Source organism: Tachyglossus aculeatus, chromosome X1, assembly GCF_015852505.1.
Source record: "Tachyglossus aculeatus isolate mTacAcu1 chromosome X1, mTacAcu1.pri, whole genome shotgun sequence".
Taxonomy (NCBI): domain Eukaryota; kingdom Metazoa; phylum Chordata; class Mammalia; order Monotremata; family Tachyglossidae; genus Tachyglossus; species Tachyglossus aculeatus.
In genome coordinates this window covers 73,836,859-73,862,836 of record NC_052101.1, presented here as the reverse complement: position 1 = coordinate 73,862,836, position 25,978 = coordinate 73,836,859, and the positions used below count along the sequence as shown (strand labels likewise).

Below are 25,978 nucleotides of genomic sequence, written 5' to 3'. Positions count from 1 at the left end.
CATCAATAGAGGCAGCCAGGTAGAGTGGCAGGTGGTGACCTCCCCTGCCTCTCCACTGGCCTTCTGGGTGACCACAGGCAAGATTTAACTCTCTGGGCTTCATTGTCCTCAACTTGTGTCTAGCCCATCATTAGCACTCCCACATGGAAAGGTAGAAGTGGAGCGTGTTTTCTCAGGCAAGACACTCAAAGGCAGCTAGATAGTAAGAAGTAAAATGTGTACTCCTATGCCAGAGGGAACACTTACTGTCAAAAAATGGTCCTGGAAAACTAATTATTGCAACGGTCAATAGTGTGGCTGAAACAATGAATGAATCACAAACAACAGAATACTGCAGATGCTAATATGGCTGGGCTATGCATAGTGAAATGACCATGGGCTGTATAAAGGCACCAAGTGTTTTGTTTTTAACTACTGAACCACCTTAGAGTATACAAAATCATTTCAGTGAAAAATTGTGTTTTTCTTCATAATATTTGTAAAAATCACTCAGCAGTTGGCAACACTGGTGTCACATCAAAAGTGGCAGAAACTTGTTTCTGTGGAGACTTGCCAAGTTGTCTCATGATTGCTGGTAACTAGTAGCAGCCCACCAGACATCCTTACAAGCCCTCCCTCCCGCTCGCTTCCCCCAACCTCCGAGTGCCAGGCTGAGCCAGACGGAGGCAGGCACTCAGGATTTGAGAAGCAGCGGGGCTTAGTAGAAAGAGCACTGGCCTACAAGTCAGAGGACCTGGGGTCTAATCCCGGCTCCACCATGTACCTGCTATGTGACCTTGGGCTTGGGCAAGTCACTTCATTTTTCTATGCCTCAGTTCCCTCATCTACAAAATGGGGATTCAATACCTATTATCCTTCCTACTTAAACTGTGAGCCCCCTGTGGGACCTGATTATCTTGTATCTACCCGGCGCTTAGAACAGTGCACAGCATATAGTAAGCATTTAACAAATACTATTATTATTACTATTATTTATGGCCTTTGTATGGCTCTACCTTGAGTTACACTCTTTCCCATGTTAAAAATGGGGAGGAGGCATTTATGTATAAGGCAAGGAAAGAAGGGATCATGAAATTGAGCTATGTGCCACAGGGGTGTTAGTTGGGTAAAAACTGGGAGACTGGGGGGACCTTGTTCTTGCTTTTTAAAATCAGAGGTTAAAAAGGTGCATGGCTCTAAAAGCAAGACAAATTGTGTTGCCTTATCACCTGCTTCTAGAAGAGTTACCTTGAAAATTGCTATGGCATTAAATCCTTTAATGAGTGAATGCTGATGTCCTGAAAGTGAAACAAGGGTCAGAGTGTTGGGGCACTGCATTACAGTGACCAGTACTGCAAGGGAAAGACTGACTGTACGAAAAAAATGGGTGGCTACTCAGTGAACAAATGACTGACGACTAACCTTAGCAGCGAAGACGTGCAGAACTGAAGTCTGATTCCAGGCTTCATACTGATTGGTCCCTCCCTCAGTCAAATTATGCATCTTAAGGGCTGCATTCTGAATGAGCCTGGGAAGAGCAAAGCATATTAACCAGATGAGACACTTTTGCAATTTTGTCCTTAAAACTATTTGACTCAGCCTATGGATTCTGCATGAACAAAAAGTGGAGGTTAAGGCGGGGAGCGGGGGAGTCTTGGGGAACCTGGCAGGCTAGGGCCTCCAACAGAAAGGCACTATTTGCTGCTGCGGTAGTCCAGCTAATAATGTTTTTTAAAAAATCCAACAGACCTGCACCCTGTCTCCAGGTGTTCAGCCTTCCCACTCTAACTGGAGATAGTCTGAGCCTGGAATAGACAACACTGGGTATGTGTACGCACACACACACACTTTGAGAGTCTTATGGGACAGGGACTATGTCCAACCTGATTTAAGTTGTATCTATTCTAAAACAGTGCTTGACACATAGTAAGTGCTTAACAAATACAATAATGATAATAATACTTGTAGCCTTCTGAGCTAGAAGAGTTTCCAGTGGATTCAAAGCATATTCTAGCACAAGCTTGGTAGTAAGGAATTGGCTTAACAAGACTGGATTTACCACATACATCTGCTTCACCTGGATGGTGATGGGGAAAGGATTAGATTCTGATTTGACTGTTTTAAAACTCAGAGAACAGGAAGCCGTTCCTTCCATTCTGTTTTTTAAAGGAAGGATTTCAGGGGTCAAGGGCTTGCTGTTCAAATGGGACCATTTCTCATCTCTTACTGACCTTAGTGATACATGCTTAAAGGCCTCGGTGTAAAGGGTTGGATTGAGGAAGTCTGCCGGCTTCCTGGCCTGGCATCTCCTGGTGTTGGAAGAAGTCAGGTACCTGACAGATGTTGGAAGGGTCTCTGGAGAGCTGAGAGACTGAACCTGCATGAAGTTCTTTAGCAAAAATCTGGAAAAAGAAAACGAGAGAGAAGTACATTGAGTGGAAGCAGGGGCTGGATCACATGTTCTTATCATCAATGACATTTATTGAACACTTACTATGTGCAGAGCTCTGTACTAAGTGCTTCGGAGAGTCCAATACAATAATAATTGCGGCATTTGTTAAGTGCTTACAATGTGCCAGGCACTGTACTAAGTGCTGGAGTGGATACAAGCAAATCAGGTTGGAAATAACAGAGTAGGAAGACACGTTTCCTGCCCACAACGAGCTTACAGTCTAGATGGGGAGACAGATATTAATAGAAATAATTAATAATACATCATTTAAAAATATGTACAGAAATGCTGTGGGGTTGAGGGTTGGGTGAATATCAAATGCCCACAGGTCACAGATCCAAGTGTATAGATGATGCAGAAGGGAGGGGGAGCGAGAGAAAAGATAGTTCAATCAGAAGGCCTCTTGGAGGAGCTGTGACCTTAATAATACTTAAAGGATACTTTGGATGGGGGAGGGTATTCCAGGCTAGAGGGAGGATGTGGGGAAAGGGTTGGCAGTGAGATAGAAGAGATTGGGGCCCAGTGAGTAAGGTGGCGCTAGAGGAGCGGGGTGTGCGGGCTGGGCTGTAGTAAGAGATCATTGAAGTGAGGTAGGATGGGGAGAGCTGATTGAGTGCTTAAAAGCCGATGGCAAGGAGTTTCTCTTTGATGTGGAGGTGGATGGGCAACCATTTGAGATTCTTGAGGAGTGGGGAGACATGAACTGAATGTTTTTTAGAAAAATGATGCAGGTAGCACAATGAAGTATGGACAGGAGTGGGGAGAGACAGGAAGCAGGGAGGCAGATGCAGTAGTCAAGGCGGGATAGGAGGAGTCCCTTCTTGATCTCTGATTTGAGTGTACCTTCAAAAAGCGATCACTATTCCTTCACCTCATCCCAGGGCACTGAGAGATGTATTCAGAAACCAGGAGATTTTGCTCACTGGACCCAGTTTACAGGGTCATCACCCATTTATGGGGGGTGGGCGAGAAACGGGACAGTTCCACTGCCTTTCGTGGGTACACCTGCCCCCTTTTCCCCTTCCAAGCTCTGATCCACATGGGACCGTTCCTTGGGGCTTCTCACCCCTCTGACTCTCTGTCTCTGCATATTTGGGGATGGAATAATATGTGCACAATTACAGGCACCGTATTTTTACAAACTGCCCTTGAGATGGCCCTGCCAATCAAGGACTCCAGTTTGGATTTGATTCCCAGTATCTTCCCTGATGCTGGAAAAACCATTCTGTCAGCAGTCAGTCCAATGCATTTACAAAGCATGACTGTGTGTAGAGAGTCCTGGGCAAGGCAGGGAACAAAGAGACTGGAATCTGAGCTGAGGCCTCTCAGTGGCATTGTACTACCTTTTCTGAATGGGGAAAGGTAGCTTCCCTGCCTTTCCCACCGGAGTGCTAGGTGACAAAATTCTGAACAGCCTTCTTATTGCTCTTGGGTTCCTTTTACCTTAAAAAAAAAAGTAAAATGGGAGGCTACTGATTCCCCAAGACCGATTTTCCTTTGGACTGCATCCTGCTGAATTTCTTTGGCCTCTGCATTTTCACCACACCCTGCTTCACAGTGACCATCTGCGAGGCTTCCCCAGCTGGATTAGTCACACACAGGAATAATTATGGCCTACTGATCCCAGGGTGGTCATGGTTATTAACCTATTTGATGACTCTTGCCTAGCAAACTGGTGCCAGCCCTGCTATGTTAATCCAAGCATTTGACAGTGCTCTGCAAACAGAAGGCACTCAAATAAATGACTGAATGAATTACTGCATCAGCTTCCTTGCTTATCTCCCTGTGCCCTGTCTCTCCCCATTCCAGTTCATACTTCACTCTGCTGCCAGGATCATTTTTCTACAAAAATGTTCAGTCCATGTTTCCCCACTCCTCAAGAACCTCCAGCGGTTGCCCATCCACCTCTGTACCACACAGAAATGCCTTGAAGCACTCAATTAACTTGCCCCCTACCTCACCTCCCTGATTTCCTACTACAATCCAACCTGCACACTTTGCTCGTCTAATGCCACTGTACCTCGATTTTGTCTATCTCGCCGCCTACCACTTGCCCATGTCCTGCTGCTGGCCTGGAACACCCTCCTTCTTCAATATCTGACAGATGATCACTCTCCCCATTTCCAAAGCCTTATTGAAAGCACATCTCCTCTAAGAGACATTCCCTGACTAAAGCCCTCATTTCCTCTTCTCCCACTCCCTTTTGTGTCACCCATGTGCTTAGATTTGCACCATTTTCACCCCTTCTTTAGCCCCACAGCTCTTCTGTGCATATGCATAATTTATATTAACGTCTGTAACCCCTTCTAAACTTTAAGCTCGTTGTGGAAGGGAATGTGTCCACCAACTCTGTTATATGGTACTCTCCCAAGCACTACAGTGCTTTGCACACAGTAGGCACTCAATGAATACAACCGATTGATTGATCTTGCCCACTGTGCTGAGAATCCTGCAAGAAAAGTGCTTGGAAGTCACTAGGCTGCTTTAAGAGTTGGAGATCTGGTTCTTTCAGCAGTGCTGACACCAGTTTGACGGGGAAGCCAAGAGAAAGGCACTCAGTCTCACGGTGTCTCACTTTCCTCAGTCAATGAAAGCGATCACATCCATTCTGCTCCACAACTCCCCAAAGTCAAATTAGTGGAATAATATGCATAACTTGCTTTGTACATCTGAGAAACGGACATGACAGGAAAATTACTAGCATTGCAAGAACACTTCAGGAAAATGAATCACTGTTCAAATCTGGTTCCTTTAGGTGATTTGAGGGCTCCTTCAGAATTTGGTGTCTCTCACCAGTTAGTGAAGGCAAAACAGTTAAGCCAAAACATAATTTCACGCAGCCTCTCCCCATCTGCCCACTATCTCTGCCCCTCTGCTCAGACTGAATTACAGTTCCATTTTGAGGGCTCCAATAAAGTCTCCATTGAGTAAAGTACAGAGTCTGGAGGCCTGGTTCTAATCTTGGCCCTGCCACTTGCCTGCTGTGTGACTTTGGGCAAGTCACTTAGCTTCTCTATGCTTCTCTTCCCTCATTTATAAAATGAGGATCAAATACCTGTTCTCCCTCCCTCTTAGATGGTGGGAAAGGGACAGTGTCTGATCTCACTGCATTTAATCTACCCCAGGGAGATCCAGTTGCCAAAATTATATAGAAATACTGTATGACAATACAGGTGAAATACTGATATTTTAATCCCAGCTCCACCACTTGTCAGCTGTGAGACTTTGGGCAAGTCACTTAACTTCTCTGTGCCTCAGTTACCTCATCTGTAAAATGGGGATTAAGACTGTGAGCCCCACGTGGGACAACCTGATGACCTTGTATTTACCCCAGTGCTTAGAACAGTGTTTGGCACACAGTAAACACTTAATACCACGATTATTACACAGTGAGGGATGGTAAAGTTCTGAAAAATGTTCGCTTCAAGGGATACTCCAAAGATCACCCAGAATGGAGGGCGATCAAGCTAGGATGTTAAGTTTCCACACAAACACTCAGAGGCTCCTTGCCAATGGCTCCAAACGGTAAAGTCCTTAGTTTATTTTCATACCACTGGTGTTTTTCTTTTGGGAACAACTCCTCTTCCCTGCAGTGGAATTTTCCAGCTCCTATTGTGGGGATCAACAGGAATTAACAACAGAAAGAAATGTCACGAGGCCTCAGGATCTCCCTCCATTGGGGCTCCAGGTTTAGCCTCCCAACCCCGCCTTGTCCTGCTGAAAGTGGGCAGGCAGATGTGAAAACACTGGGGAGGTTGTGACTATTGGACAGGGAAGGTCCTGAAGGGGTGGTGAGGAACCTGAAATGGTTCCTTTCCAGCAGTAATGAAACTCCAGTTCCTGGTGTTGCTTTTACATAAAGTACCCCCTGAAGTGACTGTCAGTTCCCTCCCTATTGGATTGTGAGTTCCCTGTGAGTCGGGGATGATGTCTGAATTGACACCTCTGTGCCTTTCCCCAGTGCTAAGTACAGTGCTTTGTACTCAGTAAACACCTGAATAAGTCACTATGATGATAATAATAATAAAAAACATTAACAATGGCCTTAGATATATATTAAAAATAATCCCTTCCTAAAGATCTTTGCCACTGACTGTACTGAGGTTGTAAATAAAATGGTTCTCACTAGAACAATCTTTACCTTGGGTAGCATTATTATTTTCTCTACAATAACATTTTCATTGTTGTTTCTTCTATTTTATCAAGTGTTACATGAATGCTTTCTTCAGGGGGAAGGGGAGCTGGAAGCAGTTGCTAATTTAGACTCACTTTTTTAAAAAATGGTATTTGTTAAGCGCTTACTATGTGCCAGGCACTGTACAAAGTGCTGGGACAGATACATGCTAAACAGGTTGGACACAGTCCATGTCCCACTTGGGGCTCATAGTATCAATCCCCATTTTACAGATGAGGGAACTGAAGCACAGAAAAGTTGTTACTTGCCCAAGGTCATACAGCAGACAAGTGGCAGAGGCAGGATTAGAACCCAGGTCCTTCTGACTCCCAGGTACTTGCTCTATTCACTAGGCAACACTGCTTCTCAAACGGCTCAAAATCGTTTTCCTAGCTCTATCCTAGCTTCACACAGGACCATTGTGGCAGAAAAAGAATGAGAAGATAAAATAAAGACATCAAATATGGTAGTACTTTTTTCCCCAAGTATTAAACTGCTTGATGCACTTAATTGGATTCATTTATTCTATTAGATCTGTGGAACTATTTTACAGGTTTCCAGGGCTGCCATCTCCCTGGAAATCCAAGACCCAGTTCTGCAGTCCATTGGTTTGCTACCTTAGGAAAAAAAGAAGTCACACTCATAACCCCAAATCTGAAATCCTCAAGAAACTTTAACTTCCATATAGTAACAAGGTGCAGAATCAATTGTATTTATTGAGCACTTACTATGTGCAGAGCACTGTACTAAGTGCTTGGGAGAGTACAACAAAATTAGTAGATATGTTTCCTCCCCATAATGAGTTTACAGTCCAGAGGATGGAGCACATCAGGTTAGGGTCTAAGTCTCTGATGCCCTAGGATAGCAGGGCAAACACACAGAGAGCTAATTCAAGGAGTTTTTTGTTCAACTAGAATTATCCTGATCTGATTTGTAGACACTGGCAAAGACTCAACTAGAGAGGTTTTTAAAACACTTCTATGTTTAATTTGTCCCAATTCACTGCAGCTTTGGAAAAAAAGAGAAATGCAGGAAGAAGGCTCTTGAAGGATGGAAAGAAAATTTACATTTCAAGAAAATCAAGTTGCAATAAAAATATTTTCCCCCTCGAAGATCATTTATTTTAATGTTCCTTTTCTACAGAGTCTCTTACTGCAAGTCAGCATGGAAAGGCTGCTGCAAACATTCCAATTCTAAAGTCTAGTGACTTTGAATACATTTTTCCCAAGGAAGTTGTGAGCAGACACTGCACAGACTTACCTGGCAGTCTGCAGATAGAGAACGGTGTTTTCTCCTTCATAAGTGCAAGAAGCTGTGACTTTGGTGACCAAGGAAGGCAGGCCACTCAGTAGGGAGTAGCCGTGGCCACCGCAAGCCCTTCGGCAGATCTCTGTGCCAAGAGTAGTGGTCTCTGTTACCATGGCTTTCAGGCCTGCAGTCAGAGCGTGAAGCTGCAGAGAAAGAGAAATAAATGACTGTTATAAGGGAAGAGGATAGGGACAGTACTTTCCAGGGGCAATTCTTGCAAAGCCCCAAGGAGGGAAGATTCCCCCAAGTTGTCTCCCGGCTCTGATCCCCAGACCTCATGCCTGAAATCCAGAGGCACTACTGTTCCTATTTTCAGGGAATCCTAGCAGTAGCTTTTCCCCACTAGCCTCCTAGCTGGGGTATAGAATGGGCAAGAGACAGGCACCGGTCTGTCAGTCAGTCATATTTATTGAGCACTTACTGCGTGTAAAGCACTGTACTAAGGGCATGGGAGAGTACAATATAAAACATAAGACACATTGCCTGTCCACAATGAACTTACAATCTAGAGGGGGACACAGACATTAATATAAATAAATAAATTATAGATATGTACCTAAGAGCTGTGGGGCTGGGAGGGGGGAAATGAATAAAGGGAGCAAGTCAGGGCAATGCAGAAGGGAGTGGGAGAAAAGTAAAGACTTGGGCCCCCACAGGGGGGCCCAAAAAGATATTGCAGTCATAGCAAAAGCAGTCCAACTACTCCACCTGCCCTGTTGCTCTGAACGCCTGGCTCTCTGCCACAATCCCTGGGTCCCATGCCCCTTACCTTTTACACATTTTGCTGGTGGGAGGTAAGGTCTTTTTTTTTTAAACTTTATTTACAAGTCTGTAACCAAAAGCCCGGACAGAAACTAAAGTAGATGTGTCTCGATGCTGGAAACTCTTTGCACCAACGGCCATATCGTCAGTTGCCATCATCAGTATTTCTCCATGTGTGCAGAGCACTTCCAGATGCGCTAGCGAGCATACGATCATTCAGACCTTCGATGTGTCTGTTGATGTGGTTCTACACCTATAACCCCTGTTGCCCAAGCAATCTATGTACTCATGAAGTGGGTTACTAGCAAGTGCTTCAGTGACCCTGAGTCTCACCCTTGGTAGGGTTCCAGGGAGGTTCTTTGGTATCTGCCAGACATAGTAGCCAAGGCCCAGGGTTACACCCATTTCCCATCCCTTGACAAGCAGGAGGACTGGTAAATTTCAGCCCATGTTGCAAGTAATAGGTGATCCACCTTAATCCCTGTCACCTTGCCTACCTGTTCACTTGCCTACTGGTTCTACCTTCACAACATCGCTAAAATCTGCCCTTTCCTCTCCATCCACACTGCTACCACGTTGATCCAAGCACTTATCCTAGTAAGTGCTTAATAAATGCTATCATTATCCTAACCCAGCTTGATTATTGCATCAGCTTCCTTGCTGACCTCCCTGTGCCCTGTCTCTCCCCACTCCAGTCCATACTTCACTCTGCTGCCCAGATCATTTTTCTAAAAAAAACCCCATTCAGTCCACATTTCTCCACTCCTCAAGAACCTCCAGTGGTTGCCCATTCACATCATGCAGAAACGAAACTCTTTACCATTGGCTTTAAAGTACTCAATCACCTTGCTCCCTCCTATCTTACCTTCCTGATTTCCTACTACAACCCAGCCCGCACACATCACTCCTCGAATGCCAACCTTCTCACTGTACCTCCATCTCACCATTGACCCCTCGCTCATGTCCTGGAACATGTCCCCATTCATATCTGGCAGACCATCACTCTCCCCACATTCAAAGCTTTATTAAAATCATATCTCCCCCAAGAGGCTGTCCCCCGACTAAGCCCTCATTTCCCCTACTTCCTCTGCCTTCTGCGTCCCCCTTGTACTTGGATTTATATCCTTTATTCACCTCACCCTCAGCACCAAACACAAGGTCTCTGTTTGCCTGGGTGTCAGGAAGGCACAGGGTTATGAACAAAGCCCCAGTCAACACTTGGGAAGCTAAATGGGTGCCACGGCCCAAGCAGAGGATGAGTAATCCTCCCGCCCATGTCTTCTGTGCTTGGCTTAACCCCGGCGAGCAACCACTGGGAACCCGGTTGGGAACTTCGGGTCTCCAATCTGACAGATGGATCATTCGAAGGCACAGCTTTCTCGAACTGATCTGACAGTTCTGGAGGGGCTGCCAGCCCGAAAGGGTGGTCATGGCATTGGGGGCTCCCTGGGGAATTACCTCTGGAAGCAGAGTGAAGTTACCATTCACGATATCTTCATAGCAGCTCTTGAGGAATTCAGAAACGCTCTGGGCGGTAAAGTGAAAACCATAGGCTGTGGCGAGCTGGGGCAGCAGTTTCTGCTGTTGAGTCTGGTAGTCAAAGATCTTGACTTCTGGGTCACTGGAGAAGAAATAAAATATTTGGTTGTAAACTGTGAAGACACAGAGACTCAGGGGTTCTGTGGATAAACTAAGTGCTCTCCTCTGCATTTCCTCACTTCCTTCAAATGTCAGCTCAAGGCCACCACTTCTGGGAAGCTTTACCTGATTAACCTCACCTATTGTGCCTGCTAGCACAATAATCCACCAACCACCTCCCCCCCCCCGCCCTTTTAACATACGCTATCTGCTTGCAAATTTTCTCTCCCCTATTGATTGAGGAGACTCCTTGACTCCAGGGACCATGTTCATTTTTTAACATGCACCCCAAGTATGTATAAAGAAATGTGCCCCTGTGGGTGTCCCATAAATCCTCACAGACCAAGTAACTGGCTGCCTCCTCTGTGACATGTGGCTGCAAATAGTTTAGAGTAGAGCAAGAAAGCAGAGAGGGATAGGAAAAGAGAAAAGGAGGGGGTGGAGGAGAGCAGGGGAAGAGGCAAAGGGAGGAGATGGGGGATGGTAGATGAGACAGAAAGGAAGAGGAGGAAGGGGCAGATGGTTTGTCAATCAATCCATCACTGGGATTTATTGAGCATCTACTCTGTGCTGAGCACAGTACTAAAAGCTTTGGAGAGTGATAAAGTCAAAACCGCTTAGTACACAGTAAGCGCTCAATAAATACGATTGAATGAATGAAAGACACCATCCCTGCCATCAGTTTAACAGGGGAGATAAACACAAAATTATTTATAGGTAGGAGGAAGAGGAGACTGGAAAGGCAGATAGGTGAATAAATAAGTGCTTAAATGGTAGAGTACACATATCAGTATGTACAGAAAGCTCTATGGGTGGTTATGAGGGCGTAAGTGCTGAGGTGATAGTTGAGAGGCTATGGCTGGGGAGAAGAAAAATTCAATGCTAGCTGGGGGTGAAAGGAGCCTGTGAGCCAGCCTCAGAGCCCAAGGAGGGAGAGAAGAACCTATGGGGACCTGGGCCACACTGCGGAAAAAAAAAGAGCCAATTTTTGGATCCTTTCCGGCTTCTGGCTCCAAGAGCATGGCGGGCTCGTTCCGGCTGCTTGCTCTGTCCAAAAAGCGGTGATGCAATCCTATGGGGATGATGACTGCATTTCAGTAGAACAAACACTTTGAAGCCATAGTGTAGCCCGGTTTCAGTGTGATGTAGTCGCTGCTTAATGGGAAATGGGAAGTGGTTCTCCCAAGTGGGGCTGTGAGTAGATTGTGATGTTAAGATACAGATTAAAATACAAAACAAACCAACAGTGACAACGCTCCCTCACCCCCCAAAAAACACAAACCAAAAAAACCCAAGCATCACAAGTGGCAAAAGCAGCAGCGGGCAAGGACCTACTACTCCACCTACACACTGTGGAGTGTAGACTGGGTTGCACATTCTACTTCTCAGTTACACCCACATGCACGGATAGGATCTCACTATAAGCAGCACGATGGCTGTATATGAACAACCACCCCTTCTTGGCTTTGAATCAATCTGTATCATTCTCTCATAAGTAGACTTCAAATACTTCAGCCCTCTGGGAGGTTCGTTTACTCCTGGGGCTCTTTTGTTCACTGGACTCATGAAATCTTCATGAGATTTCATGAGATCTCATGAAATCTCTCGCTCCATCCCTTCTCCCCTCCTTAACTTCCATCTTCAACTGCTCACTCTCCACTGGTTCCTTACCCTCTGCCTTCAAACATGTCCACGTCTCTCCCATCCTAAAAAAACCCTCTCTTGACCCCACCTCATCTTCTAGTTATCACCCCATATCCCTCCTACCAATCCTTTCCAAACTCCTTGAACGAGCTGTCTACACGCACTGCCTCGAATTCCTCAACACCTACTATCTCCTCGACCCCCTCCAGTTTGGCTTCCGTCCCCTACATTCCACGGAAACTGCCCTCTCAAAGGTCACCAATGACCTCCTGCTTGCCAAATCCAACGGCTCATTTTCTATCCTAATCCTCCTCGACCTCTCAGCTGCCTTCGACACTGTGGACCACCCCCTTCTTCTCAACACGCTATCCGACCTTGGCTTCACAGACTCCGTCCTCTCCCGGTTCTCCTCTTATCTCTCCAGTCGTTCATTCTCAGTCTCTTTTGCAGGCTCCTCCTCCCCCTCCCATCCTCTTACTGTGGGGGTTCCCCAAAGTTCAGTGCTTGGTCCCCTTCTGTTCTCAATCTACACTCACTCCCTTGGTGACCTCATTCGCTCCCACGGCTTCAACTATCATTTCTAAGCTGATGACACCCAGATCTACATCTCTGCCCCTGCTCTCTCCCCCTCTCCAGGCTCGCATCTCCTCCTGCCTTCAGGACATCTCCATCTGGATGTCTGCCCACCACCTAAAAATCAACATGTCCAAGACTGAACTCCTTGTCTTCCCTCCCAAACCCTGCCCTCTCCCTAACTTTCCCATCTCTGTTGACGGCACTACCATCCTTCCCGTCTCACAAGCCCACAACCTTGGTGTCATCCTCGACTCCGCTCTCTCATTCACCCCTCACATCCAAGCCGTCACCAAAACCTGCCGGTCTCAGCTCCACAACATTGCCAAGATCCGCCCTTTCCTCTCCATCCAAAACGCTACCCTGCTCGTTCAAGCTCTCATCCTATCCCGTCTGGACTACTGTATCAGCCTTCTCTCTGATCTCCCATCCTCGTGCCTCTTCCCACTTCAATCCATACTTCATGCTGCTGCCCGGATTGTCTTTGTCCAGAAACGCTCTGGGCATGTTACTCCCCTCCTCAAAAATCTCCAGTGGCTACCAATCAATCTGCGCATCAGGCAGAAACTCCTCACCCTCGGCTTCAAGGCTCTCTATCACCTCGCCCCCTCCTACCTCACCTCCCTTCTCTCCTTCTACAGCCCACCCCGCACCCTCCACTCCTCTGCCGCTAATCTCCTCACCATGCCTCGTTCTCGCCTGTCCCGCCGCCGACCCCTGGCCCACGTCATCCCCCGGGCCTGGAATGCCCTCCCTCTGCCCATCCACCAAGCTAGCTCTCTTCCTCCCTTCAAGGCCCTACTGAGAGCTCACCTCCTCCAGGAGGCCTTCCCAGACTGAGCCCCTTCCTTCCTCTCCCCCTCGTACCCCTCTCCATCCCCCTCATCTTACCTCCTTCCCTTCCCCACAGCACCTGTATATATGTATATATGTTTGTACATATTTATTACTCTATTTATTTTACTTGTACATATCTATTCTATTTATTTTATTTTGTTAGTATGTTTGGTTTTGTTCTCTGTCTCCCCCTTTTAGACTGTGAGCCCACTGTTGGGTAGGGACTGTCTCTATATGTTGCCAACTTGTACTTCCCAAGCGCTTAGTACAGTGCTCTGCACACAGTAAGCGCTCAATAAATACGATTGATTGACTGGACTGTTTTCTCCTCTACCCTTTTCCCCTTACTTCACCATTCCCCTCTTCCTTCCTGCAGCTTGATTCTGCAGATCATTCTTTTCCTCGTCTCATTGGCAACACAGTTTCCTGGTGTTAAGAAGCACTGAGGGATCTACTCTTACTCCAAACTTAGAACTACACCTTACAATGAGAACAAAAACAGAAAAGGAGTCATGGTAAAGAAGCCAGAGTGCTTAGCTTGCCAATGGAAGAGGTTTTCAGTGGTCATTGTCTGTCCATCTAGGAAATTGTAGGGGCTGGACAATGCTGGAGAGATACAAATGAAGACATTGACAATCAGCCACTTATACACTGCTTAAGTGTATAGGGCTAGAGTTCTTGAGGACAATAGGAGACTCTTCAGCTGAGACCTAAAAAGAAATGGGAAACTCAGAGATCTGGGCTCACGTTGCGGTGGAAAAGGGGCTCCCGACAGGTTGCAGAACCACCCACCTCAAGTCAAAGGGAGTCTCCCAGCACGTGCCTACTCACTGGAGTGAGAGTCAGGAGTTGGCTCACCAGTGGGTTTTTTTTTGATGGCATTTATTAAGCGCTTACTATGTGCAAAGCATTGTTCTAAGCACTGGGGAGGTTACATGGTTACCAGGTTGTCCCATGGGGGGCTTACAGTCTTAATCCCCATTTTACAGATGAGGTAACTGAGGCACAGAGAATTTAAGTGATTTTCCCAAAGTCACATAGCTGACAATTGGCAGAGCCGGGATTTGAATCCATGACCTCTGACTCCACAGCCCATGCTCTTTCCACTGAGCCACGCTGCTTCTCTAGTTTCAACCCAGCCCCAGCTCCAATGGGCTCCACTATAGCTGGGTGAGGGTATATGCGTGGAAGTGTGATTATGTGGGTGTGTGTATGAATGCTTGTGGACAAATGTGGAAATGGTGTGTCAGCAAACATGCCAGTAGGTGTGTGAATGAGTGTGAATCTGGGGTCTGGATGTTTCTAGTCCCCCCCGCCCACCCCCACCCCTAAATCCACCTCTTATCCCCACTCTTACCCTTTTGTTCTGCTTGTCCCTTCTCTGGGTTCCCCGCTTCCTAGTATCTTCACTGGTATCCCTCGCCCTGGGTGGGGGTTCCTCTCTGTGCTGGGATCTGCAGCTCCTCACCTATACCATTTGGTGGTCTATTCAATTCACTGCACCTCTAACCTTTCCTTGCCACGGTCCCTCCCTTCCCCTTACCCACTGTTAGTATTAATAGTAATAATGGTACTTGTTAAGCGCTGTGTGTCAAGCACTGTAATAATGAAGATGATTATTGTGTTTAAGCACTTATTTATGTACCAAGCACTGTGATAGATACCAAATATGTAGATCGGATGCAGTCCCTGTTCCAAACAGGGCTCACAGTCTAAAGGGGTGGGAGAACAGGTCTTTCATGGGGATTCAATGCCTGTTCCCCCTCCTCTTTAGACTGTGAGCCCCACATGGGCCTCCAGAGACTGTGTCCAATCTGATTAATTTGTATCTACCCCAGCACTTATAACAGAGCTTGACACATAGTAAATGCTTACCAAATAAAACTAGAGTCACCATATTACAGATGAGGAAACTGAGCCACAGAGCAGTTATTTGACATGCCCAAGGCCACCCAGCAGGTAAGCAGTGGAGCTGGAATTACAATTCAAGTCCCCTGACCCCCAGGCCCATGCTCTTTCCACTAGGCCATATTGCTTCTCACTCCTCCCACCCCCAATACCATCAATCAAATCATTCTATCACTGGTATTTATTCAGAGCTTACTGTGTGCAGAGCACTGTACTAAGGGCTTGAGAGAGTACAACTGAGTAGGTAGACATGTTTCCTGATCACAAGGAGCTTACATACATTCTAGATGGGGAAAGAAACCTCACCCCCATGCTGCCCCCAATACTCCCCTCCCACCATCCACCTTCTCCCTACAACACTGTTTTGTTCTTCCTTATGGAAGCTGCTCACTTCCCATACTCTCCATCATCAAGACCTGGCACTTTCCTGATGCCTTTTACATCCTCTGCCCCATTCTTCCGAGAAGGGCTCACCATCTCTCATTCCTCCTGACTCAAAGGGAGAGGGTGGGGAAATCAGCCTGCTCCTCATCCCCAGTCTCACTTCTGGATCATCCTGAATCCCTCCATCTCACCACTGCATCAACATACATGACCAGTCTTTGCCACCCTCTGCAGCTACTGGCTGCCATCAGCTTCCACCCTCTTGAACTAACTCGGTATGACATTTCTTACTACATTTCTCTCAACTTCATCACATGCCCTGATCCTCGAGATCAAATCAGTGACATTTATTGAGAGCTTATTGTGTACTGAGCATTGTATTAACCACTCAGGAGAGTATAATACCATAGGCAGGATTGGCAGTAGGCAGGATCCCTGTCCTCATGGAGCTTATAGGCTAGAGGAGGAGGCAGACATTACAAATAAATTACAGATAGGGGAAACGGCAGAGTATAAGGGTGTGTATATAAGTGCTCTGGGGATGGGGGTGAGGTGAGTCCTTGAAGACTTGATGTTCCTACTGACCTCTAGCCTTTCACTCCCATACATTACTCAGCTTTCTTGGCCTCCAGCACCATCCACACTGACCACATATCAACATGGACTCACTCTGTACTCCATAATTCTCAGACCCTGCACCACAAACTCCATCCCCTCTACCTCCAACACTGAATGACCATTTTCTAACTCTAACCTCCCCCCACATCCCTTCCTCCCTCAAAACTGTCTTCCACCGCCAATAAGATCTTAGGTCTCTATATCTTCTCTACTGGCTCCAAACTATTATCGCTCCCATGGCCTCTCTCTACCAACCCACCCCGGCTTAGAAGCAAACATCCATGCTTTCTACACTGCCCTCTCCATCAAACCCAACAAACCCAATTTCCTCTCAGCCCTGGACACCACACACACACACACACACACACACACACACACACACTCTCTCTCTCTCTCTCTCTCTCTCTCTCTCTCTCTCTCTCTCAAATTCTGCCCTTTCAACTCTTCAACAGCACTACTATTCCTCCCTCAGTGGCTCTCCTGCCCATAGCCCCCACTGACTATGCCAGATATGTGATTCTTTCCTAAAGCCTCTAGTGATCCCACTACCTCTTTAGCCCCACTCCCCCACCCCAGTGACCTATTTTGACAAAATTAGACATGAACTTCCCAAAGTGCCACTTTTGCCTACATCCTCTACCTTCTCTTCTGCTGAAATTGTCTGTCTCTCAACTGGAGGCTTCCCACCTAAACTCTTCAAATCCAATCCCTCTATCCTTGCCTTGGAACCCCCTCTTCCTCTCACTTCTAGAAAACACTTGCTTTCCTTCTTCTCCCTTACCACTAACTTCAACTTCTCACTCTCTTCTGATTCCTTCCCCTTCACCCTTAAACAAGCCCAATTCTTCCCTATACTAAATGTGCCATCCATCAATTCCACCAAACCCTCCATCTCCCTGCTCCTGTCCAAACTCCTTGAATGGGTTGTGCACACCCATGGCCTCTATTTCCACTTCACCACTTCTCTTTTTAGCCTTCTGCAATCTAGACTGCCTGCTGCAAAGCAGCATGACCTAGTGAAAAGAGCATGGGCCTTGGAGTCAGAGGATGTGGGTCCTAATCCCAGCTCTGCCACATGTCTGCTGTGTAACCTTCGGCAAATCACTTAAACTTCTCTGTGCCTCAGTTACCGCAACAGTAAAATGGGGATCAAAACTGTGAGTCCCATGTGGGACGGGACCATGTCCAACTTGATTACCTTGTTTCTACCCCAGTGCTTAGAACCATGCTTGGCACATAGTAAGCACTTAAATACCACAATTATTATTATTAGCTTCTGCCCTCCTTACTCTGAGGCTGCACTCACTGAAGACCTCCAATGACCCTCTTCTGGCTGAATCACATGGGCTCTATTCTGACATACTTCTTTCCCTCGACCTATAAGTTGCTTTGACATTAGCCATTCCTTTGTCCTAGTGATTCTCTCCAGTCTTGGTTTTTACTGACATGCTACTTTCCTGGTTCTCTTCCTATCTCACTGACTGCTACTTCACAGCCCCACCAGGCGTTGATCTGGGGCCTCAACTTTTCGCTTACATGGGATGATGCCTAAATCTACACATCCAGCTCTGTGCTCTCACTGGCTTTATAATCTCATCTCTTTGCCTCCTTTTAGGATGTCTTCAACTGGATGTCCTGATGGTACCTTCCAGTCACCCTGTCCAAACATGAAAGGGAGGAAGGGCAGCCAGGTTGAGAACAAACTGAGGTGTGAGGAAGTCCTCTCCGGGGAGAGGATTATGGTATCTGACTCTCTTATCCAGGTGGAGAGCAGGGAGATTTGCTAGTAAGCACAAAATCTTTAAAAGGCAGTAAATTCAACTGGGCTGGAAGGGAAACAGAATGGAGAGGGGCTCTGCCCGGGTTACCTGGGTTGGATCTTGGACTGGTGGCGAATCACAGAGTACCTAATGGCAATAATGCAGGCTTTCTTCAGATGGTCTAGGATTTCACCCGAAAGCAGCTGGGCTCGTACCAGCACCATGGTGAGGTAGTTGCTCTTTGCGGCTCCCTGTTTTAGGTAGGTACCATCGGGCAAAACCTAGAGTTGGGAACAATGGAGAGGAAAGTGATCATATGGCCTCTCGAGGTGGGGCGGTCACTGGGCACAGATGCAGTTTGGAGTAGGGCGTTACCCAAACTGACAAAAGTACTACTGACAGCCACCCCTCCTCCCTAACTCCCCCATGCCACCGCCAGTCAAGGGTACAGTCCCAGCTCTGCTTCCTGAAAATGAATGACCATGAGTACCCAGAAGCTGAGTGCCCCCAGGTTGCATGGCTCTGTACTAGGCACGATGGGATTTACAGAGTTTTGATTAGATGGGGTCCCTGGCCTCAAAGTCAACAACTTTGTTACCCCTTGGCTTCCTATCCTTCAGGTTAAGTTATCCTAGTTGCTTTAGCCTCTAATCCTAGTCCTTGATTTCAAACTCCTTGGATGCAAGAGTAAGTACTACGTGCTTTCTGGAGGTGGAGGCGGTGGGCAGGGAGAAGGGGGAACTGGGTTTCTTTAATTTGCTTTATAGAACACAAGAGGCAGGTGGGTCCTTCATAAATACTATCTGAACTTTGACCTGAGTGGAAATCTGGCTCTTGCCAGGACCAGAGGACATGAATGCACAGATAATTCTATTGTCCAAATTCAAGATTCTGGTCAGAACACAGGAGGTTTAGCCTTTGTTCTCTAGTAAACAGTGGATATAGCTGGGCATTTCCATACCTGGGAGAATCTGTTCAACATGTTTTCCAGAGGGACCCGCACTTTATTCAGCTGGAGAAAGCCATTGTCGGTTTGTTCAAAGTTCATTTTGGGCCCTATGTCTCCCACAGTTATTCCTATTAAAGGAGAGAAGACAGGGCTGGTTGAACAATATCTGCAGGTGCTTCTGTTTCCTTTCCCAAAGTTGTCCCTTCTTGGGAAAAGTCTGGCTGACGCCACCCAGGAGTTTATCTTCCCAATGAGGTTTAAGAACAGGACAGTAGCCTCACCCGGAGAACTGAGTGGTGGTGTTTCGTTTATTTTTTTTTCCTCTCTCTTTCTCTCTCTCTCTCTCTCACACACACACACACACACACACCACACACACACACACACATATACATATATATATACACTCCTCATCCCCAAGCTAAGGAAGCCTATTACCTGGCAGGGGAGAGTGGTCATGCAGGCTCCGGATGGGCACGATGAAGGCATGCATGCCTTGGCACTTTTCTCCACTGTAAAGCTGGGCTAACACCAAAGCATGGGTTGCTGTTCTTCCCACTGGAGGGGCCGGTGGGAGGAAGAAGACAGAGGGAGGAGATGGGAGAGAAGAAAAATACAGCCCTCGAACACACTCAGCATACATATAGGTGGAGGTCGCTGAGGGAGAGACAAAGGGGATGGAACTTGGGCATTTGTGTTAAGGCCCCGCTATGGTCTTGCCTAGGGTTCTGCTCCCAGTGGGCACTCAATCAACGCTGAGTGACTGGAATAGGGAGAGGAAGGAGCTCGGGTTTTAGAGGATGTGATCATAGTATACAGGAGAGAGCACAGGCCTGGGAGTCAGAAGGTCATGGGTTCTAATTCTAGCTCCACCACATGTCTGCTGTGTGACCTTGGGCAAGTCACTTCACTTCTCTGTGCCTCAGTTACCTCATCTGTAAAATACTAATGATGGTATTTGTTAAGCGCTTACTATATGCAAAGCACTGTTCTAAGCGCTGGGGGGGATAAAAGGTGATCAGGTTGTCCCACATGGGGCTCACAGTTTTAATCCCCATTTTACAGATGAGGTAACTGAGGCACAGAGAAGTTAAGTGACTTGCCCAAAGTCACACAGCTGACAAGCGGCAGAGCCGGGATTAGAACCCATAACCTCTGGGGATTGAGCCTGTAAACCCCATGTGGGACAGGGACTGTGTCCAAGCCGATTTGCTTATATCCACCCCAGCACTTAGTACAGTGCTAGGCACATAGTAAGCACTTAATGAATACTATTATTAATTATTACTATTATTATTATTTTAAAACCAAATCCACCTTCAGCTCTGGGGCTTGGGAGTTTTTTCTCCAATTTGTTAGTGCAGGCAGTGTAGCTGGCAGACATGGGGGCCCTAGGGAAAGAATCCTACATTTTGTCTTGTGTGGAAAAAGGTGGATGGTCTGGAATGTGGAGATTTTTTAATCTTTCCACAAATTTGAGCTGCCTTCCTCTTTAGCTCGCTGTGGGCAGGGAACGTCTCTACTGACTTGGCTGTATTGTACTCTCCAAAACGCTCTGTACACAGTAAACACTCAATAAATACAAATGATTGATAGATTCAGGGGCTGATTTAGACTAGTCTCTCCACTCAGAGGGCTGCAAACCAGCACAGACCATCAACCACTCCCTGGGTCAGAGACCTGCCCAAGGACACCGAGATCTCTTCACCCAGAGGGCCACAAATCAGTGCAGACTACCAACCACCCCCTGGGTCATTCATTCATTCATTCATTCATTCAATCACATTTATTGAGCGCTTACTGTGTGCAGAGCACTAAGCACTTGGGAAGTACAAGCTGGCAACATATAGAGATGGTCCCTACCCAGCAGTGGACTTACAGTCTAGAAGGGGGAGACAGACAACAAAACAAAACATATTAACAAAATAAAATAAATAGAATAGTAAATATGTATAAGTAAAATACAGTAATAAATCTATACAAACATATATACAGGTGCTGCGGAGAGGGGAAGGAGGTAGGGCGGGGGGGGTGAGGAGGGGGAAGGTGGGAGAGGAAGGAGGGGGCTCAGTCTGGGAAGGACTCCTGGAGGAGGTGAGCTCGCAGTAGGGCTTTGAAGTGAGGAAGAGAGCTAGCATGGCGGATGTGTGGAGGGAGGGCATACCAGGCCAGGGGGAGGACGTGGGCCGGGGGTCGATGGCAGGACAGGCGAGAATGAGGCACAGTGAGGAGGTTAGTGGCAGAGGAGCGGAGGGTGCGGGCTGGGCTGTGGAAGGAAAGAAGGGAGGTGAGGTAGGAGGGGGCGAGGTGATGGAGAGCCTTGAAGCCAAGAGTGAGGAGTTTTTGCCTGATGCGCAGGTTGATTGGTAGCCACTGGAGATTTTTGAGGAGGGGCGTAACATGTCCAGGGCGTTTCTGCACAAAGATGATCTGGGCCGCAGAGTGAAGTATAGACTGAAGTGGGGAGAGACAGGAGGATGGGAGATCAGAGAGGAGGCTGATGCAGTAATCCAGTCGGGATAGATTGAACCAGCAGGGTAGCAGTTTGGATGGAGAGTAAAGGGCAGATCTTGGCAATGTTGCAGAAGTGAAACCGGCAGGTTTTGGTGATGGATTGGATGTGAGGGGCGAATGAGAGAGCGGAGTTGAGGATGACACCAAGGTTGCAGGCTTGTGAGATGGGAAGGATGGTAGTGCCGTCAACAGTGATGGGAAAGTCAGGGAGAGGGCAGGGTTTGGGAGGGAAGATAAGGAGTTCAGTCTTGGACATATTGAGTTTTAGATGGTGGGCAGACATCCAGATGGAGATGTCTTGAAGGCAGGAGGAGACACGAGATGGTGGTTGGGGGTGGTCAGGGACCTGCCTCCCCCCGACCCCCATCTTCCTCCCCCTCTCTAGACTGTGGGCTCTTTGTGGGCAGGGATTGTCTCTCTTTATTGCTGTACTGTATTTCCCCAAGCGTTTAATACACAATAAGCACTAAATAATTACAACTGAATGAGGACATAGAGATCTCTCCGCCAAGAAAACACACACCGACGATCGACCACCTAACGGGACAAAGACCTGCCCGAGGATGCAAGCATCTCTCCTCCGAGCAGCCTCAGTCGGACCAGGTCATCGGCCATTGGAACCACTGCCTACCGTCTGCCAGACCACCCGCCCGCCAGGATTGTGGGATACTCAGTTTCTGATCTGTTGCAGCTGAGAAGTGGCTATTTTCTTTCCCTTCCTTTTTTCCCTGCAGTCAGATCAGGGTATCCGTTGATTCATACATTATTACATTTCAAAAGCTGTCTTCCTTCTCACCTACTCTGCCCAACCCAGGGTATTTACTTCTATTCTCTGGCTTCTTCACTCCCAAGCCCCCTAGGACAATTCCATCTCTCTTCAGGATTCTCCTAAACACTGGACTCTTCACTCTCCACATCCCAGGGATAATTCAACCATCTCCTCTGGGTATCACCGGATTAGGTTGTTGCTGCTGTAATTTATTAAGTTGTTATGGCTGTCATTTACATCATCGACCCCACCATGGCCCTTCAATTCCTCCTCCCGCCCCCCGCCACTCCTGTCAGCACATCCCAGGCCCCACTTCCCACCTCACCTCCCCCACTACCTCCGCCCCCAACTCCTCCCTTTCCCTTGCACCATACCCACCCTCTCTCTGTAATCTGTGTCCCAGTGCCATCCCTCGTTCCATCACGCCCCCCCCCCCACACCCTTCGTCCCCCTCCCCTTGCACAGCTCCATCAACTCGCTCCCATCCAACCCCTCCCCACCCCTTTCCCAAGGCCTCCTACCATGAAAAGGATCTGCCTGCCACTTTGTGACAGCAGTAGAGAAAGACTCGGCCCTGATGTCAGTAGTTTAGAGTCATTAATTAATTATGGTATTTATGTGTTTACTACGTGTCAAGCACCATTCAAAGCACTGGGGTGGATATAAGTTAATCAGGTTGGACACGACCCATAGGGCGCTCATGGTCTAAGTAGGAGAGAAAACAGGTATTCAAACCCCATTTTACAGATGAGGATTAATTCTCTGAATCAATCAGTCTCTATTTACTGAGTGTTTACTGTGTGCAGAGCACTGTACTGAACACGTGAGAGGGTTTAATAGAGAAGCAGTGTGGCCTAGTGGAAAGAGCACAGGCCTGGGAATCAGAGGATCTGGGTTCTAATTTCAGCTCTTTCACTTGCCTGTTGGGTGACCTTGGGCAAGTCACTTCACTCCTCTGGGTCTCAGCTTCCACATCTGTAAAATGTGGATTTAATTTCTCTTCTCCCTCCTCCTTAGACTGCAAGCCCCATGTGGAACATGGATGTGTCTGGCCTGATTACCTTATATCTACCCCATAATTTAGTATGGTGCTTGGCACATAGTGCTTAAATACTATTATTGTTGTTATTAGTAGTAGTAGTAGTACTAATAATAGAGTGATCTCTGCCCTCAAGTTGCTTACAATCTAGCAGGAGAGACAGGCACTAAGATACTTTACAGATAGTAGGAAGTAATAGAGTATAGAGATATGTACTAAAATACCGGGGCATGTGTTAGATTTTAAGAGCCAGTTGGGGGATATGAGGTGGGGAGATTTGAGATTGATCAAGATGGCCTCCTGGAGGAGATGTAATCTCTCTAGGGCTTTGAATATTGGGAGAACTGGGGTCTGTCGGATATGAAGGGGGACAGAGTTCCAGGCAGGAGGGAGGGTCTGAGCAAGAAGTCAGCAGTGGGGAAGATGAGTATGAGGCACAGTGAATAGTTTGGCTTTAGTGGAATGAAGAGTGTGAGCTGGGGTGTCATGGAAGAAGAGAGTGGATAAGTAGGAGGGAGAGAGTTGATTGAGTTCTTTTAAGTCAATGGTCAGGAGTTTCTGCTTGATGCAGAGAGGAATGGGCAACCACTGGACATTTTTGAGGAGAAAAGAGATGTGTCCAGAAAGATACTGTAGAAAAATGAAAAAAAACGAGAGGAGGAAGAAGAAGTTGAGAAGAAAATGAATGGGATGCAGGAGGGAATGAGAACAGAAGGAGAACAAGTAGGAGAGAGTTCTCTGAATCTGTGCATGTCTGTATTTCTCTCTCCTTCCCTTCCCCTCCACCCCCCGAGTCAGACTTGCTTTGACTCGGTCCCTCTCTCCCTTTTCCCCTCTTTCTCTCCTCAGCCCCCCTAGAAACCTGACTCTCAAAACACCCTCATGAAGAGCGCTGTTGGCACCTTCTCCTCCTCCTCTCCCCACTCCCCCCTACTCAAATGGAAAACTTGACTCCCAGGGAGGTGGATACTCACAATCTCCAGGCCACCATTTGGTTGCAGTCAGCTTTGGTGTATTCAATACAAATTCCTTGGTGGAAGAGTCAAAGGTTGCAGTGGTCTCCAGCCCTTGTAGGTATGTACCTTGCCACCAAGAAACCAATCAGTTATGAGAGCATAATATTCATGTTAAGTAATAACTTGCACTAGATCAAGACCCTAACCAGTTCCCCTCTGCTGACTGAATACAAAACAAATGGCAGACTGAAGTGGCAGATGAAATCAGCAGCTAATCTCAGGAGATGACCAGCTGGGACTTTTCTTCATGCCCCTGTCCATGCCACACTTCTCCTGCCCAGTCCAGGAGGGCAGCCATCAGTGTTATGGGTGATGGCTAGCCAAACAAGAAAAAGCACATAAAACAAGCATCTTCCCCTGCCTTGATAGACCCTCCTTACCATGCCCCAGCTCTGTTTGAGCATAGGTTCCTATTATCTGAAAATTTTGTGCTGGTGGTATCCACTTGGCAATCTGTTCATCTGAGCCCAGCCCCATGACAGCTTCCTGAAATATGCTGTGAATGTTAAAAGCCAAATCTCCTCCAAGGGCCCTGAACGAGATAAATAGGCAAGAGCGCGTTGTCAGTTGGTGAACAGGACTTGGAAAGTTGACAAGGCAATACTGCAGAAAGCTCCTGATATTGGGAGCAACTTTTTGTACCAAATGAAGTGAAAAGACATTTCAGTTCCACAGTCACCTCCCTTTGGGGAGGGCCAGCTGGCGGAAAGCTTGTATGGGTTGGTAAGGTATTTGCTCTGATTTACAAAGCTAATCACCTATAACAGTAGATCATTTCAAGTCCATTTTCAATCCAGCCCATTTGCTTCATTATCATCTTCAACCGGACAGTCTTCTGAATGGCTGCTTCATATCTCTCATTCTGGTTCATAAAATAAATGCTTTTGTTCATAAAAACTGGATCACTGAAAATAATTTTTTCTGTCAAAGAAAGACAAGATATGAGCATGTTGACAAATAAGACAGGTAACACTGGCTGAAATTTGAAGATTTTCTCCTCAGTGATACTCAAACATTTATCCTTCTATCAAGGTAGAAAGGAGCCTAAGATGCATAACCCTCTTTTTCTATCTCAAGAACCTAAGGTCTAGAGAATCTTGGTGATTTGCCAAAAGCTAGGTTTCCTGGCTGCCAAAAGTGCCAGTGCGCTTTTAATTTTCAAAGCACGGACTTTATTTATTTTAAATTGTCAAATAAAATCACTACATTTTTTGTATGTAGCTATGTACCAATGCAACATTCAGGGCAGGGCATACATAGATAGTAATCATGTCACAACCACACACAATTCTTTACCCTTCCCCTTATGCCTCCTTCTCTTCCTCTATCCAGTAGGCCAGTCCCTTGGTCTTGGAAGCTGGCTGAATGTCAGTGCCATGCCTCACCTTGCAGGGATGAACATTTTATGGGAAAGCTGGGATGTGAAACTCTTTAAGGGTCCATCTGAAGATGGACTTGGACTCATGAAGAGAGAAATGAGGAGATGGAAAAGAAAGCAGCATAAATAAGGGAATACTGTTTTTGTGAAACAGCTTTTTATGTAACTGGGTTTGTACGTTTTGTTTATAAAGGATGAATATTATAAAAGCAAAATAAAGAAAAAAACACATTCGAGCAGGGGAGACAGGAGATGCCTATGCTATGATTGAAAAAA

General features: G+C 46.8%; 1 protein-coding gene across 4 annotated transcripts in view; it reads right to left on the bottom strand.

Annotated features, from left to right (window-relative positions):
• Positions 1-25,978, bottom strand: part of ACOX2 (acyl-CoA oxidase 2) — a 61,985-nt gene that overhangs the window by 24,678 nt on the left and 11,329 nt on the right. For all 4 annotated transcript variants that reach the window (XM_038772956.1, XM_038772957.1, XM_038772954.1 and 1 more), the window contains 10 exons: positions 25,083-25,245; positions 24,705-24,856; positions 24,283-24,390; positions 19,425-19,544; positions 18,999-19,114; positions 18,146-18,318; positions 10,134-10,296; positions 7,866-8,056; positions 2,211-2,381; positions 1,402-1,507 (listed from right to left, as the gene is read on the bottom strand). In XM_038772956.1, the coding sequence (XP_038628884.1) occupies positions 1,402-1,507; positions 2,211-2,381; positions 7,866-8,056; positions 10,134-10,296; positions 18,146-18,318; positions 18,999-19,114; positions 19,425-19,544; positions 24,283-24,390; positions 24,705-24,856; positions 25,083-25,245 (1,463 nt within the window). The remainder of the gene's footprint in view (positions 1-1,401; positions 1,508-2,210; positions 2,382-7,865; positions 8,057-10,133; positions 10,297-18,145; positions 18,319-18,998; positions 19,115-19,424; positions 19,545-24,282; positions 24,391-24,704; positions 24,857-25,082; positions 25,246-25,978) is intronic.